Genomic DNA, 15,618 nt, shown 5'->3' on the forward strand with positions numbered 1-15,618 from the left:
GTTTCAAGAGGAGATCGTGTCATTTCTCCTCTAGGAACTGCAAGTAAAACTTTAAATGGCTAAAATGTAAAAGACTGACGGTACCATGTGTTGGAAAGGATGTAGAGCAAGAGTGGGTAAACTGAGGCCCTTGAACCAAATACAGCCCATCAACTGTTTTTGCAAGTAACATTGTATTGGCAAACAGCCATCCTATACAGTACTCACTCCCCGAAATACCATTTCTGCCTTTAATCTTTGATGACCTACCGTGCTCAAAGGGGCATGAAGAACTCGGACTTGTTTCATACAGTTGTCCTTAGTAAAGAATGATCTAGGCACAGTACCACTCACAAAGAGGAGGTAGTGGGCAGGAAAACAAAGGGTACCGAAACAACTGGGGGGGGAAAAAAGAAAGAAATGATCTCAGTCATTTCCAGAGCTCTTTCTGCGCCCATGGAAGGCCTTCCCAAGAAAGATACACCATAAGCAGAGCAGATACGGAAACACAGACATAGCGTTCCCGGAGGACTGGGGACTGTTTTAAATAACAAAGAGTGACAAAGACCAGAACTAAGGCAAAGATAAAATGAGGTAACAAACTAAGTGTTTGGTTTTGCTTCTTCAGTTCCATTCTACTCTCACTGTAGAAGTACCTTCTTCCCAGACTCCCTGCATTCCATGGTTCCCTGACTCTCTCTTTAACAGTGGTTCTCAATCAGGAGTGATTTTTGCCCCCCTCCCTGACCAGGGGAACTTTGGCAATGTCTGGAGATATTTATGGTTGTCACAACTGGGGGATGCTCCTGGCATCTAGTACAAAGAGGCCAGGGGTGCTGCTAAACAAACTGCAAGAGATCAAACAGCCCGGACAGCAAAGAATGATCCCACCCAAAATGTCGACAGTGCCCATGCTGAGAAACGAGCCTTCCAGTGAATCAGCAGCAGCATACCTGACAGGACAACACCACTTTTATGTATTTTTTAAAAAGACCTATTTTTTTATTTTAGAAAGAGAGAGAGAACAAGAGGGAGGGACAGAGGGAGAGGGAGAGAGAATCTGAAGCAGACTCCTCACTGAGCGTGGAGCCCAACGCAGGGCTCCATCTCACTTGAGACCACGACCCTGAGATCACGACCTGAGCTGAAACCAAGAGTTAGACGCTTAACCAACTGCGCCACCCAGGCACCCCAGGATGACACTGCTTTTAAACAATTTTTCAAAAGCACAATGTGTCAAAATTATGCAAGGAGGAAATGGAATTATCACATAGCAGACAGATCAAAAAATTACTGTAGCCACAAAAGGCAAAACCACTAGCTCAGCTAGTAAGTCATAGCATGCATAAAATGTATCTAGAAAAATGTCTATAAAGAACAGAATTTATGAGTGTGACATTTTAAGGAATTTCTACTAGGATTTCTTTTAACTTCATGATTCTTTACATTTGAATTGTGGTGTTTTGTCAAATATGAGGTTTTACTTGGGATTTGTACTAGAAAGATGATCTGAATCCTCAAAGGGACTATATCCATACTTTAAAAATCTATGAATTTCTCAAACCCTCTCCACTCGGGATTTTGCCCTACCACTCAACCAAAACTGCCTTGTCAAGATTTCTAATGACCTCCTGGTTGCAAATTTTGAAATTTGTCAGCATATAAAACCATGAGGTTTTCAAGGACTGAGTCCTGGATCATTTCAATATTAAGAGGCCGAGTAGATGAAGGGGAACCAGCAAAGGTGAGCGAGAAAGAGCAGACAGACATCGGAGGGAAAGCGAGTGTGACCTGACATAACTACTTTCAGCCCCTTTAATTGTTTCTTCCAGTGTTTTTTGCATCCATGTTTCCAAATAATACATTACCATTGTTTGATTAGCTTTATATACAATTCCGTGCCATGACAGTTAAGCTGTTAAGCATAACCCTTTTATGCTACTCCACAAATAGACACCTATCCTTCCATTCTTCCAATATATTTTTCTCCAGGAATCACATTCTGATGCTTATGTGAAGTATTCACTGCTGAACAAGTCATTGGCAGGGAGTCCTCCAAAGCATTTCTATATATCTTGGGCTCTCTTTTCAAGGATGTTGATACAGCAAACAGCCTTAGAAGCTAGAACCAGTGTTGTCTGCCACAGCAGAGGGCAGGTTTGTTTTAAAAGACAGGAACTCTCTCTGGAGAGATTTAGAGACACAGTATTCCAGAGACACGGCAGAATAATAAGGTCTCCTTTCCCTCCTCAGAGAAGATGTTTCCTAAACCAGGATAATAAAGATAATGACTCCCTGAGGGGCGAAGGATGGGTTTGCTAGCAGTCCCCTTATAAGACTGAGAGTTTCCCCAGTCGCAGCATTTCTGAGCTGCGACACAGATCCGCTGTTCTTCCCAGGAAGAACTTGGGGAGCGGAGCAAAGGGAAATACTGCATCATGGAGTCCGGGCTACCTGCTGTGTCATGGGTAATCAGTTTCTTTGTTCCCTTAGCAACTGCATTTGTGGAAGTGTGGCAAGACAACCTAGCAGCTACACTGTGCTTAGGGATTGCTTGATCGTTTGATTTCACAGTAGCAATCTGTGATGGTATTTTCTTCCATGTATAATTTTTCCTTGGAGCTAGGGGTTATCTCTTTTATTATTTGCACTGTTGTAGGTACTCAGGATGCATCAGTAAGCAGACCAAGATGGTTACCCTTGTGGCGGCATATACTGAAGTGGGAGAGGCAATGAGCAGAATAAATAAGTGTGAGGCAGAGAGATCGCCGCTGAGGTTTGAGTAAAGGAGTGACATGATCTGCCTGAAGTTAGGAAAGGATTACGCTGGCTGCTGTGTAGCGATTATAGAGAAACAAGGATGGAAACAGGGTTAATTGGGATGCTTCCACAGGCATCCAAGTGAGAGAAGGTGGTTTAGACCAGAGTGGTAGCCGTGGAGGTAGTGAGAAGTGGTCAGATTTTTAAATACATTTTGAAAATCGATCCAAGAGAATCTCCTGAATGATTGGTTGTAGGGTTTGAGAAAACAGTAAGAATAACTCCACAAAGTTTTTGACCAAATCACTAGAAAGATGGAGCTGCCTTCCACCGAAATAGGAAATAACTTTTTATGTCTTTTAAGGGAATTTGGTAATTTTCTCATCAGGGCCTTGCACCTCCTTCATTATATTTATTCCTACATAGTTTATATTTTCGGTTGATATTAATATATTAAACTATTACTATAATATTTATACTTTATAGTTGTCAATTATAATATAATGGACTTTTGAAAGATTTATTTATTTATGTGAGAGAGACAGCATGAGCAGGGGGAGGGGCAGAGGGAGAAGGAGACAAGCAGACTCCCCGTTGAGCACGGAGCCCCATGCGGGGCTCAATCTCATGACCTATGAGATCATGACCTGAGCCAAAATCAGGAGTCCAGTGATTAACCTACTGAGCCACCCAGGCGTCCCTGGAATTTTCAATATTTTAGTTTAATCTTGTATCCAGAAATCATCTTGAATTTTCTTGGTATTAATAACAGTGAGCTCATTGATTCTCTTGAATTCTCTATGCAGATGCACACTATCTGCCAATAATGACCATCTTGTCACATTCAGTTCTTATTCCTCACTTATTTTTCTTATCTTGTTGTATTGGCTGAAATAGAGATTGGCAAACTATGGCCTGCATGTCAAATATTTCCTACTACCTGTTTTTGTAAATAAAGTTTTAATGGAACACAGTCACTTTCATTCATTCATGTATTACCTGTGACTGCTTTCATGCTACAACAGCACAGTAGAATAATTGCAACACGAGCTATATGTCCTAAAATATTTATTATTCAACCCAAACAGAAAAAGGTTGCCAATGCCTGGGCTAGGATTTCCAATACCATATTAAATAATGGCATTGGTTGCAGATATTCTAGCTTTGTTCCTGATTAATGGAAATGTATCTAAAATATGATATTTGCAGCACAATATTGATGTATAATCTTTATCAAGTTAAGGAAAAGTTCTCATCTATTCCTAGCATCCTAAGAATTATGGGGTTGAATTTTATTAAATGTTTTTCAGCAACTAATGAGATGATCATGTGATCATTCTCCATGAATCTGTTAATGCTGAGAATTTTACATAGAGATTTCCTATCTTTACATTCCTGAGATAAATCCAACATGATTATGGTTTATTGGTTTGGTTTTTTTTAAATAATTGTTGGGGCACCTGGGTGGTTCAGTTGGTTAAGGGTCTGACTTCTGCTTGGGTCATGATCTCAGGGTCCTGGGATCAGGCCCCATGTTGGGCTCCCTGCTCAGTGGGGAGTCTACTTGTCCCTCTCCCTCTGCCCCTCCCCCAGCTTGTGCTCTCTCTGTTTCTCTCTCAAATAAACAAATAAATCTTTAAAAAATAACAATAATAATTGTTGGAGGGGTACCTGGGTGGCCCAGTCAGTTAAGTGTCTGCCTCTTGGTTTCGGCACTGGTCATGATCTCAGGGTCGTGAGATCAGGTTCTGTGCTCAGCATGGAGTCTGCTTGAGATTCTCTCTTCCTCTCCCTCTGCCCCTCCCACTTGTGCTCTCTCTCTCTCAAATAAATGAATAAATCTTTAAAATTAAAAAAAAATTATAATCATTGGATAGGGTCGCCTGGGTGCCTCAGGCTCAGTCAGTTGAGCATCGACTCTTGGTTTTAGCTCAGGTCATGATCTCAGGGTTGTGGGAGTGAGCCCCACATCGGTTCCCCACATGGGGCTCCACGCTCGGCACTGAGTCTGCTTGAGATTCTCTCCCTCTGCCACTCCCCCTACTCACTCTCTCTCTCACTCTCTCTCTCAAATAAATTAATTAATAATTGTTGGATATAATTTGCTAATATTTTATTAATTTTACACTTACATTCATAGAGATTGAACAAAAGTTTTCCTTTCTTGTGCTGTCTGTAATCCCAGAACAGTGTATAACCCCTAAAATATTTAATGAACCCCTAATGTATGAAAGCACTTCGTGAAGTACTGGAAATATGTCGGTCCCTACCCCATGGAGCTGAAAATTTAGGCAGGAAACAGAAAATAACTGACTACAAAATGGATCAGACATAACCATTGTGGTAAGTGCTAAGAAAAAGTAGTACAGAGTTAGGATGTCTAAAGAGACTGGGTTATTGGGGATAGGAGTGGCTGAAAAAAATTTCCTCTAAAGAATAGATGCTTTAGGGGCACTTGGGTGGCTCAGTCAGTTAAGCGTCTGCCTTTGGCTCAGGTCATGATCTCAGGGTCCTGGGATCGAGTCCCACATCGGGCTCCCTGCTCAGTGAGGAGCCTGCTTCTCCCTCTGCCCCTCACCCCACTCGTGCTCTCTCTCTCAAATAAATGAATAAATAAAACCTTTTTTAAAAATAAAGAATAGATGCTTTAGTTCAGCTCTATATTAGTTTTCTATTGCTGCATGATAAATCACCACAAACAGTAGCTAAAAATAACACAAAGTTAGAATCACACAGTTTCTGTGGGTCAAGAGTCCAAGCACAGGTTAGCTGGGTCCTATGGTCAGGATGAAAACAAGCTGTCGGCCAGAGCTACAATCTCACCTGAGGCTCGGAATCTTCTTCCAAGCTCATTCAGATTGTTGGCAGAATCGAGTCCGTCACGACTATAAGATTGAAGTCCTAGTTTTCTTGCTGGCTGTCACCTGGGGGCTTGCTCTTAGCATCTCAAGGCAGCCCTCGGGTACCAGCTCCATGGCCCTCTCTCAACGTGGCAGTTTTCTCCTTCAAATCCGGAAGGCGAACTCTCTGGGGTCTACCAAGATAAGTCATATATAAAGTAACCTAATCAATTGAGTGACTGTCCCATCATAGTCAAAAGTCTCACCCACACTCAAAGGCAGAAGAGTATACAGGTCATGTCCAACAGGGGGTAGGAATCTTGGGGGCCATCTTAGAATTGCACCTACCACAATCTCTGAATAAGCTTGAAAAACCTAGTTGAAGGGTGGGTGGAAGGATGGGGGATAAGTGTTCTAGGCAAAAGGAATGGTACTTGCAAAGACTATGAAGATCCTAGTAACATGATTGTTCAAGAAAATGAAAGAGGTGCCTGGGTGGCCCAGTTGGTTAAGCATCTGCCTTCAGCTCAGGTCATGATCCCAGGGTCCTGGGATCGAGCGCCGCATAAGGCTCTCTACTCAGCAAGGAGCCTGCTTCTCCCTCTCCTCCCCACTCGTGCTCTCTCTCACTATCTCTGTCTCTCTCTCTCAAATTAATAAAATCTTTAAAAAAAAATAAAATAAAATGAAAGAGGGTGTGGCTAAAGGGGAGAAAGCAGATGGAGTCTGTCACCATGTGAGGAAGAACTAGAGAGGGGCTCTTCTTTTAGGGAGTCTGGAGGCTATGCCTGATTTTTTTTATAAGAACAATGGGGAGCCAAGAATGAGGTTTTGGTTTTGTTTCTTTTTTAAAGATTGGAGCCCCCAGATTATTAATTCCTCTAAAGAGGGTCTGTGTCTTGTACAACTCTATATCCCCCAATGCCTAAAATAGTGCCTGAGACATGATTGGCACTCAGCAAGTGTGTTCTGTGATGGTTTTTCCCATTTGTCAACTTTCTTTTTCTTGGATTCCCCCTGGTTTCATAATCCAGCTGCTCCTGCCTTTTGTTAGCACCTCTGTTGAAATCCATTCTCCTACCGCCTGACCTCAACCCCCACACTAAATGCTCATATTCACTTCTTTGATCTACACTCTAAAAGCAAGAGATGCACCCTACTATCCTGCGCTATAGGTTTCCACCCAGACAGAGCTCCCTATCTGAGAAGGAGAAACAGAGCTCCCTGATAACAACTACCCACCTTCCTGCTAATCGGTAGGACCCCCTGGGAATTACTATGATTCACCCAGGAATATCTATAGACTTAGAGATTGCTGTGTTTTTTGGACACTGGGCCTCAAATACCTTCTACAAGCAACTTATTACAGTGGTTAGTATAGCCTAGTTTTTTCAGTAAATAAATTTGTAAGGGAAAAAAAAGGCGAGAGATGGAGGGGAACTCTATACCTTTAAAAATACCTAAGAAACATAAACAAATCTCAGTATGTGGACCTTATTTGGATTCAAACAACACATTTTAAAAACGTAAACCAGACAGAGACAGTACAGGAAGTAGGAAACTACAGAGCAATGTCTCTCATGAATATGGTTGTAAAAATTATCAACAAAATATTAATCAAATACGGGCGCCTGGGTGGCTCAGTTGGCTAAGCGGCTGCCTTCGGCTCAGGTCATGATCCTGGAGTCCGGGGATCGAGTCCCGCATCGGGCTCCCTGCTCAGCAGGGAGTCTGCTTCTCCCTCTGACCCTCCTCCCTCTCCTGCTCTCTGTCTTTCACTCTCTCTCTCTCAAATAAATAAATAAAATCTTTAAAAAAAGATATTAATCAAATACAATAGTATATAAAAAGAACGATACACCAGAACCAAGTGGGGCTTATCCCAGGAAGGTAACACTGGCTCGATATTAACAATATTAACAACAAAAAACCCCAACGTAATCCACTATATTATAATGCAAAGATGATCATATCAATTGATAGAATAAACATTTGGCAAAGTTCAGCATCCACACAAGATAAAAACTCTTAGAAAACTAGAAATAGAAGGGAGCTTCCTCAACCTGATAAAGGGCAGCTACAAAACAAACACACAGCTAACATCACACGTAATGGTGAAAGACTGAATGCTTTCTCCCTAAGATCAGGAACAAGGCAGTACTAGTACTGAAAGTACTAGTCTGTGCAATAAGGCAAGGAAAAGAAAAGGCATATAGGCCGGAAAGGAAGAAACAAAACTACCTCTATTCACAGATGACATGATTGTCTGTATAGAAAATTCCCAGAAATCTACCAAAAACAAAACAAAACCAAACCCTTAGAACTAATGAATGAGTTTAGCAAGATCACAGAATACAAGGTCAACACATAGAAATCGATCTACTTCTATCTAATAATGTACAATTAGAAATCAAAATTTTAAGAAGCAATGGCATGTCAAAAACTAGTGATGTAATGTATGGTGATTAACATAATAAAATAAATAAATAAATAAAATAAATATTTGTATATCCCCCCAAAAAAGAAGAAGCAATGGCATGTAAAATAGCACCCTTCTATTATGGCCTGAATTGTGTCACCTGCCCCCTCAAAATTCATACACTGAAGTCCTAGCCTCTAGCCTCAGCATGTGACTGTATTTGGAGATAGAGTCTTTAAAGAGGTCAGTAGGGTGGGCCCTAATCCAATATGACTAGTGGCCTTATAAGGAGAGGAGATTAGAAAACAAACACGCAGAGATAAGACCATGTGAAAATTCAAGAAGATGTGTATCTACCAGCCAAGGCAAGAAACCTCAGAAGAAACCAAGGGCAAATGTCAGTCTGGTTGGGAAACTGCATATAAGAAAGAATGGCCATTTTGGCAAATGTGTAGCTCGGTGGCTCTCAGCGTCTATTTCTGACTCCCCTTGTCCCATTTTGCTCATTTGCTTGTCCCATTTTACCTGTTAGAGCTCAGATCTAAAACCCTATCAGTGCTATCTTCCGAGCCATTATAGTAGCTGAGATCATCTGTCAAGTATTTTGCTCTAACAGGTAGTACACTAGGCACATTACATATCTCATTTAAGCCTCACAACAAACCTGTGGACTAGACAGATGACAGTATATACCCACTTATAGATGAAGAGTCACAGAGAAGTTAAGTAAGGTCACAGAGCCAGTCCGTGCTAGAGGCGAGATTCTTATTTAGTACAGTCGGCCTCCAAAGCCCAGGTCTTTGACCCTGAGGATAGGAGAACTCAGATGAGGACAAGAAGCTGGATTTGGACCCAAAGGAAGCTACTGAGCGGCCCCGATGGCCTGGCGCTTATAAGCAAAACCTTCATGTGGGACCAGGCAATGAAGTTGCCATGCCACACTGCTCATTCCTGAAGGAGCCTCCGCCAGACTGTTCAATTCTGTTGCAATTCATTCTGTCGGAAAACTAAGGTAATTTCAGCCTTTCCTGCTCAACTGTGGGCGCGTCTCTGCTCAATGCCAGACAGCTTTCTGTTTAGCATTCGCAGACTCAGATTCCCAGTCCCCACCCACCTTGGTGTGGTTCTACATTTGACGGGACTCCCAACTTGTTCGGGGTGAGCAGAGCGAAGTAGCAGGGATGGAAGGCTAGGGAGGGGGTGGAGGAGGGGAGCTGCGGCCTTAAAATATCTTGGATTAATCCAGGGGCTCCTGAGCCCCCTGGCCACCAAGTCTGGGACAAAGGGGTGGGGCGCAGAGCCGCTCCGCCCACCAGCCCCGCCCTCACCAGGCCCCGCCTCCTGCCCTCCCCGCGACGCATTGTGGGATCTGTCCGCCGGCCTGGCGGCGGAGGAAGAGGTGCGCGGTCATGGGCTTCCAGCCGGTGAGACCCTTACTCTGTGCCCTGCACCAGGGGACTACGTCCCATCTGGTTCTGGACACTCCGCTCCGGATCAGAGGCTCTCGCCGCCGACCGCGCCCCGTAGGGCGCTGCACCCGCCCTGGATGCCGGGGTCCCGGTACCGCACAGTGGGGCTCGGGACCCTGCTCAGGTTACCCTTCTGGCCCTGACAGGCTCTCGCGCTGGAGCTCGGGGTCGCCATCCCTGGGGCGGCTGGTCGTACGGGACAGTCACCACCCCCTCCCCGGGCTCTTCCCCAGCGTGATGGTCACGCTGCCTCCTCTACCCACAGAGCCCAGTCCTTCTGGCCTCCCTGGGGGTGGGGCTGCTGACTCTGCTCGGCCTGGCTCTGGGCTCCTACTTGATTCGGAGGTCACGCCGCCCAAAGGTCACTCTCCTGGACCCCAATGAGAAGTACCTGCTGCGACTGCTAGACAAGACGGTAAGTTGTGGAGGAAGGACCTGGGTAGAGGGGGGACCATCCACCCAAGGGACTTTGCAGCACCAGACTTGCCTGGTGAAACGTGTGTGTCATCCATCCTCCAGACTGTGAGCCACAACACCAAGAGGTTCCGCTTTGCCCTGCCCACCGCCCACCACATTCTGGGGCTGCCTGTGGGTAAGGAAAGTGTGCAGTGGGCTCCTTTCCCGGGTATCCTGACAGGGTGATTCCCCTCCCTACCCAACTCTGGATCCATGAGGTACCACTGACCCCCGGACCACTCCAGGGTGTGGCTTCTGTGCCCCCAGACATCCTTCACACTCACCGGTTCTTCCTCCTCCCTGCAGGATTTGCTTACACCTCCCCGCAAGCAAACACTAATTTTGTTCTCATTGGCAGACCCTCAGATCACCTGCCACTGCTAAGGTCCTGGTAGTAATTGATGAGTTTCTCCAATGGGGGGCTTATGAAGGATACAACTGGTGGCGCAAAGGGGTCCTCCCTGCCTGGTAGCTCACTGGAACCATGCTAGGAAGCAAGACATCCTTGTTCTCTCAAAATTCCTTGAGTATTTCGAAAGGTAACAGGAATGCCGCTTGTCCACAAGCAGCCCTTATGTAGCTTTCCACGTGGTCCCCAGGCAAACATGTCTACCTCTCTGCCCGGATCGATGGCAGCCTGGTCATCAGGCCATACACTCCTGTCACCAGTGATGAGGACCAAGGCTACGTGGATCTTGTCATCAAGGTAAGGGGGTAGGAAGGTGCCCCAGGAGCTCCTTATCCTTCTCTTTCTGGGATTGTAAACTTCCAAGAATTGTTTGATAGCAGGAGACACGTGTCCTTTGGGCATATGAAGAAAGAACTTGGAATGGGGCTGATGGCACATGCGTAATTCCTGCCCCAGCTTCAGGAAGGACCATTCAGCAGGCGGCTCAGAAGTTAGTGACATTCCAAATGAAGTATGTTCTGTTCTACCAGGTCTACCTGAAGGGTGTGCACCCCAAATTTCCTGAGGGAGGGAAGATGTCTCAGTACCTGAATAGCCTGAAGGTTGGGGATGTGGTGGAGTTTCGAGGGCCCAGCGGGTTGCTCACTTACACCGGGAAAGGTAATGGCCTCTCTCCTCCCTAAGCCTTCTTCAGTGCCCATAGTCATCTTGGCCCAGTGTGGCCATGCACATGCCTGTATGTGTGCACATGGAGAAGGCCCAGAGCTGCCCTTCCTTTAAACATAGCACTGATATGATAGAGAGGCATATTTCTCAGCTCCATTTGCCGCAGGGGTCAGTTCTCCACTAGAATTCACCAGCCATGACTGCTGTGGACATGCCTAAAGCAAACCCATGTCTCTGTTTCCCTCCCTCCGAGATTCGCTTCTCTGGCTGAGCGGTTCAAATAGCCAGAGATAGCTTTCTTTCATCCCTGCCCATGGGAACAGCTGCGTGCATTAGCAAGCCTCCAGAGCTGCTCTGTGCCACTTGGGAAAACAGATTCACACCTGGCTCCATGCCTGTTGCCCTCACCAGGGAGCGACCCTCTGCCAGAGGCAGCTAATGACTCACTATGTAACCCTAAACTGACTGGTACTTAATAATATGGGACAGATAGTCCTGGCCCCATTGTCCCTCAAGTGTATTATTGTCAGGGCTGCTCAACTCAAACCTCCACCCAAGCTCTGGGATCCGATTGCATAGCAGCTGCCAAACTGGCCTGGGACACATTTTCAGTTCTGTATTTGTTTTCTTATTTCCTGGTGTTGACTTTTTTCTTCCACCCCTCTCTTCACTTGACTTTTCAGGGAATTTTAGCATTCAGCCCAACAAAAAATCTCCACCAGAACCCCAAGTGGCAAAGAAACTGGGGATGATTGCCGGCGGAACAGGTGTATATCACTTGAGGGGCCATCCTCTCCCACCATTGTTGATTGTTGCCATGAAAACACCCAAGTGACTCTCAGAAGGTTTGGTAATCATAGCCAAGCTGTTAATCAGTGGATTCCTGGCAATGCCTAGAACTCTCTAGTATCTGAAAAACAAATCATAATCAGGTAGAAAGAAAAAAAAAATTTTTTTTTAACTAATAGAATGAGAGAAATCAATCATGTGGGCTCTCCCAAGACCTCCAGTTGAATGAATCTAATAATCTTTAGGTGAGAATAGAGAAGCAGCTAGAAATAGGGGAGTCGAGAAGGAAGAAAATGAACAAATATTGGATGTTTCTGTATTAGACACGATGCTAGTCACTTTATATGCATGCATATCTATGAAGTAGGTATTAGTCTTCCCCTTTTACAGATGAAAACAGTGGAGGTTCAGAGAGGTTGAATGGTCTCCACAGGGTTAAATAGTAATGGCCAGAGACAGGATTAGTATCTAGCTCTGTCCAGTTCCAAAGCACATGCTCTCAACCCACAAGTCCAGTGTTCCTGAACCTTCATCATTGAATCACTAGGTACTCATCTGTGACATTTGAGTCCTAGCCTCCAATAGACTTTCAGAGGAAGAGTCTGAGATTGGTTCCTTAGAAGGATTTCAACAGTATGATCTTATGTGAATAGTGAGCATGACCACAATTCGCCTGCCAGATACAAAGTGGAGTGTGGGATCAAGGGCATCTCTGTCCCGGAATGTCAGTGCTGCAGGCCACACAGGAGGACAGAGGATTAGGGTACTAAAGGAAGGTGGAGCGGAGTGGTAAAGGTGTAGAATGAAGATGACAGGTTGATCAGCTAAGGCGCGAGGACAGGGGAGGGGCTGCGGCCATCCTATCTCATTGTGAGCTGTCTGTTTGCAGGAATCACCCCGATGCTACAGCTGATCCGGGCCATCCTGAAAGACCCTGAAGATCCAACCCAGTGCTCCCTGCTTTTTGCCAACCAGGTTGGTTTACTTTTGTCAGGCCTCGGTCTTCAAAGTTGTGGAGGCTGAGAGGTGTGGCCCCAGCAGGCATGGCAAGTCCAGTGCCCGTTGTGGCCTCTGCCCAAGGTCCCCCCCTGCAAGGGAGAGGACCTCTCCTGCCACAAGGAGGACGGAGCATTGAGCCAAATCCTTCCCTGGCCCCCTAAGGGAAAATGAAAAGAAAACATGTAAGGAACCTAGTTCTAAGTGTAGAAAGCTGCTCCTTGGATTTCCTTTGTTAAATATTCCATCTTTATTCCCTCATACTGTGTAAATAAGGGCTACTCCCCTCTCCTTCCCCTCATGCTATCTCTCTAAATGTCTTGCTTCTTTGCTAGAACTTTAGCTTTCTATTTCCATCCTGGTTGGAAAGTCATTATAGCAGAGAACTTCTTTTTTTTTTTTTTTTTAAAGATTTTATTTATTTATTTGAGAGAGAGAATGAGAAAGAGAGAGCACGAGAGGGGGGAGGGTCAGAGGGAGAAACAGACTCCCTGCCGAGCAGGGAGCCCGATGCGGGACTCGATCCCGGGACTCCAGGATCATGACCTGAGCCGAAGGCAGTCGCTTAACCGACTGAGCCACCCAGGCGCCCGCAGAGAACTTCTTTTACGCGTGCCTGAGGAGGTTCCTAAAGACTTTGCTTCCGCTTTCAGACTGAAAAGGACATAATCTTGCGGGAGGACCTGGAGGAGCTGCAGGCCCGATATCCCAATCGCTTTAAACTTTGGTTCACTCTGGATCACCCCCCAGAAGGTACCTGCCCCATTTCTGGACATCCGCAAATCAGGGCCTTCTCCCCGGTGGGGGGGGTTCTGATCTCAGTGAAACCAACCCTCCAGCACAGCCAAACTCAAAAGTGTGAGTGCACAGACTCAGTGCCTCTCCTGGGCCCCTTCCTTCGGGTTCCTGTTTTCATTGGGCGGGGAGGGCTGGCTGTGAACCTGGAGCAGGCTGAGGATACCCACCCAGCTACTGTTACAACTTGATCCCTTCTCAAGAGGCTTTACCCAGGACTCACCCCTCCCCACCTTATGGTACCCGACCCCTTGCCAGCATGAGTCTGGAGTGTCTGGTCTCTCCTCTCCTCTGTACTTCAGGTTGGGCCTACAGCAAGGGCTTTGTGACAGCCGACATGATCCGGGAGCACCTGCCCGCCCCAGGGGACGACGCACTGCTGCTGCTCTGTGGACCACCCCCGATGGTGCAGCTGGCCTGCCATCCCAACCTGGACAAACTGGGCTACTCACAAAAGATGCGATTCACCTACTGAGCATCCTGCTCCTTGGTCCTGTTTCCTGGTCCTGTTCCCTGCAATTGTCCTCAGTCAGTACTCAAACGCTATAAGCCCTAGATTCCTTTCCTGACAGTATCAGCCTTCGTGTCTTACTCTGGAGCCGAAATCTGGATGATACCTGCAGGAACAGCATCCTTGTAGCCATGGAAGAGGGCCAGGGCTGAGTAGTTCCTGGAAGGGGCCCCCCAGATCTCCATGTGATAGAAGGTCCAGGTCAGGCCCGTGGAGCACTTTCTTCCACGGGTCAGAAAGAAGGAAGCATGTACATTGGTCCCAACACTAGCTAGTTCCTTGATAGCATCACACTGGGTGTCTGTGATGAAAGGAACAACCTGTGTCATGGGTTTTACTTAATATTTGGTGCTTACCTCAAGCAGATTCTGCACGTGTGAGCGCAAGTTGAGCGGCCTTACAGATGTCTCGTAGAGATTGCCGGAAAGGAGAAAAGGATTTCTTTAGACCTCAGAGAAGGGAATCTGTCTCTCCCTGCCCCAGCCCCGGTTGGAAGGAGATGGCCACCCACAATCTAAGACAGCTGCTTGTGGCAGAAACCTCTGGCTGTGCAAATAAACGGGGCTCAGGCCCCTGTGTTATACCTAAGGGGTTGTTGTGTTTGTTTCTAAGGCTTTTCGCACCTGGGAATCCTGGGAGGAAGCATTTCCCAACACAGAATTTCTCCCAGGCCTTCCAGAGAACCTTTGAGCGCTAGGGCCATGTGCTGAAATACGACCTGCCACCAAACTCAGGGATCACTTAACAGCTGCCTCAGCAGAGCCAGAAGCTCAACTTCTCCCCGGAGGCTTTTAAGGGTGGGGGAGAACACAAGTTGGAGGGGATGCTTTTTGAACCCAGGTATGATCACAGTGGTCCCTTGGTTTGGCCACTCTTTCCCTGCCTTCTCTTGGCCCTTCCTTCACCATGCTTCTACTTCAGGGTACCTGGCAAACCAACTAAAGTATTGTCTTTCTGTTTGGAAGAGAAACTTTCTCCTTTAAATAGTAACCTGATATCACCACCAGCCCCAGCCAGACTTGTTGGTGCCTAGAGAGAGTTGGCCTCCCCCAGGCCCATCTATCCTGACTGCCCTTCACCTCTGCTATGATAATTCACACCCTTCTCCCAGGGTTGGACTAGGGCAGCTTCCTCAGATCTTCTTTGCTAGTCCCATTGGGACAGAACAGTGAATCAATCTTAGGAGGAAGGTCAACATTGCTTCCCTGCATGGAACTATGTGTTGCTTTCCCTGGGGCCCCAAAAGAAAGGCTTGTGGGGCCTGCAAAATTCACCCCTCCGTACAGCAGAGTCATCAATAAATACTGTTACTAGTATTCCATCAAACATTTCTTGATCAGCTAGTATGTGTATGCCACTGTGCTCTGTGAGACACACTTGGCCACCTCACCTCCAAAAAGAAAGATCTTGGGGCGCCTGGGTGGCTCAGTCGTTAAGCGTCTGCCTTCAGCTCAGGTCATGATCCCAGGGTCCTGGGATCGAGCCCCGCATCGGGCTCCCTGCTCCGCAGGAAGCCTGCTTCTCCCTCT

At 46.4% G+C, this 15,618-nt stretch overlaps 1 protein-coding gene across 1 annotated transcript; it reads left to right on the top strand.

Moving 5' to 3' along the window:
- The first annotated feature begins 9,378 nt into the window (after positions 1 to 9,378).
- LOC110577299 (NADH-cytochrome b5 reductase 1) lies at positions 9,379 to 14,667 on the top strand. The gene is made up of 9 exons (XM_021686578.1): positions 9,379 to 9,422; positions 9,733 to 9,882; positions 9,987 to 10,059; positions 10,523 to 10,629; positions 10,863 to 10,992; positions 11,682 to 11,765; positions 12,677 to 12,762; positions 13,437 to 13,536; positions 13,881 to 14,667. The coding sequence occupies exons 1-9, from the start codon at positions 9,408 to 9,410 to the stop codon at positions 14,051 to 14,053; spliced, it is 918 nt and encodes a 305-aa protein (XP_021542253.1). The 5' UTR covers positions 9,379 to 9,407; the 3' UTR covers positions 14,054 to 14,667.
- Positions 14,668 to 15,618: the final 951 nt, after the last annotated feature.

This window comes from Neomonachus schauinslandi, chromosome 6, assembly GCF_002201575.2.
Source record: "Neomonachus schauinslandi chromosome 6, ASM220157v2, whole genome shotgun sequence".
In the NCBI taxonomy this organism is placed as follows: domain Eukaryota; kingdom Metazoa; phylum Chordata; class Mammalia; order Carnivora; family Phocidae; genus Neomonachus; species Neomonachus schauinslandi.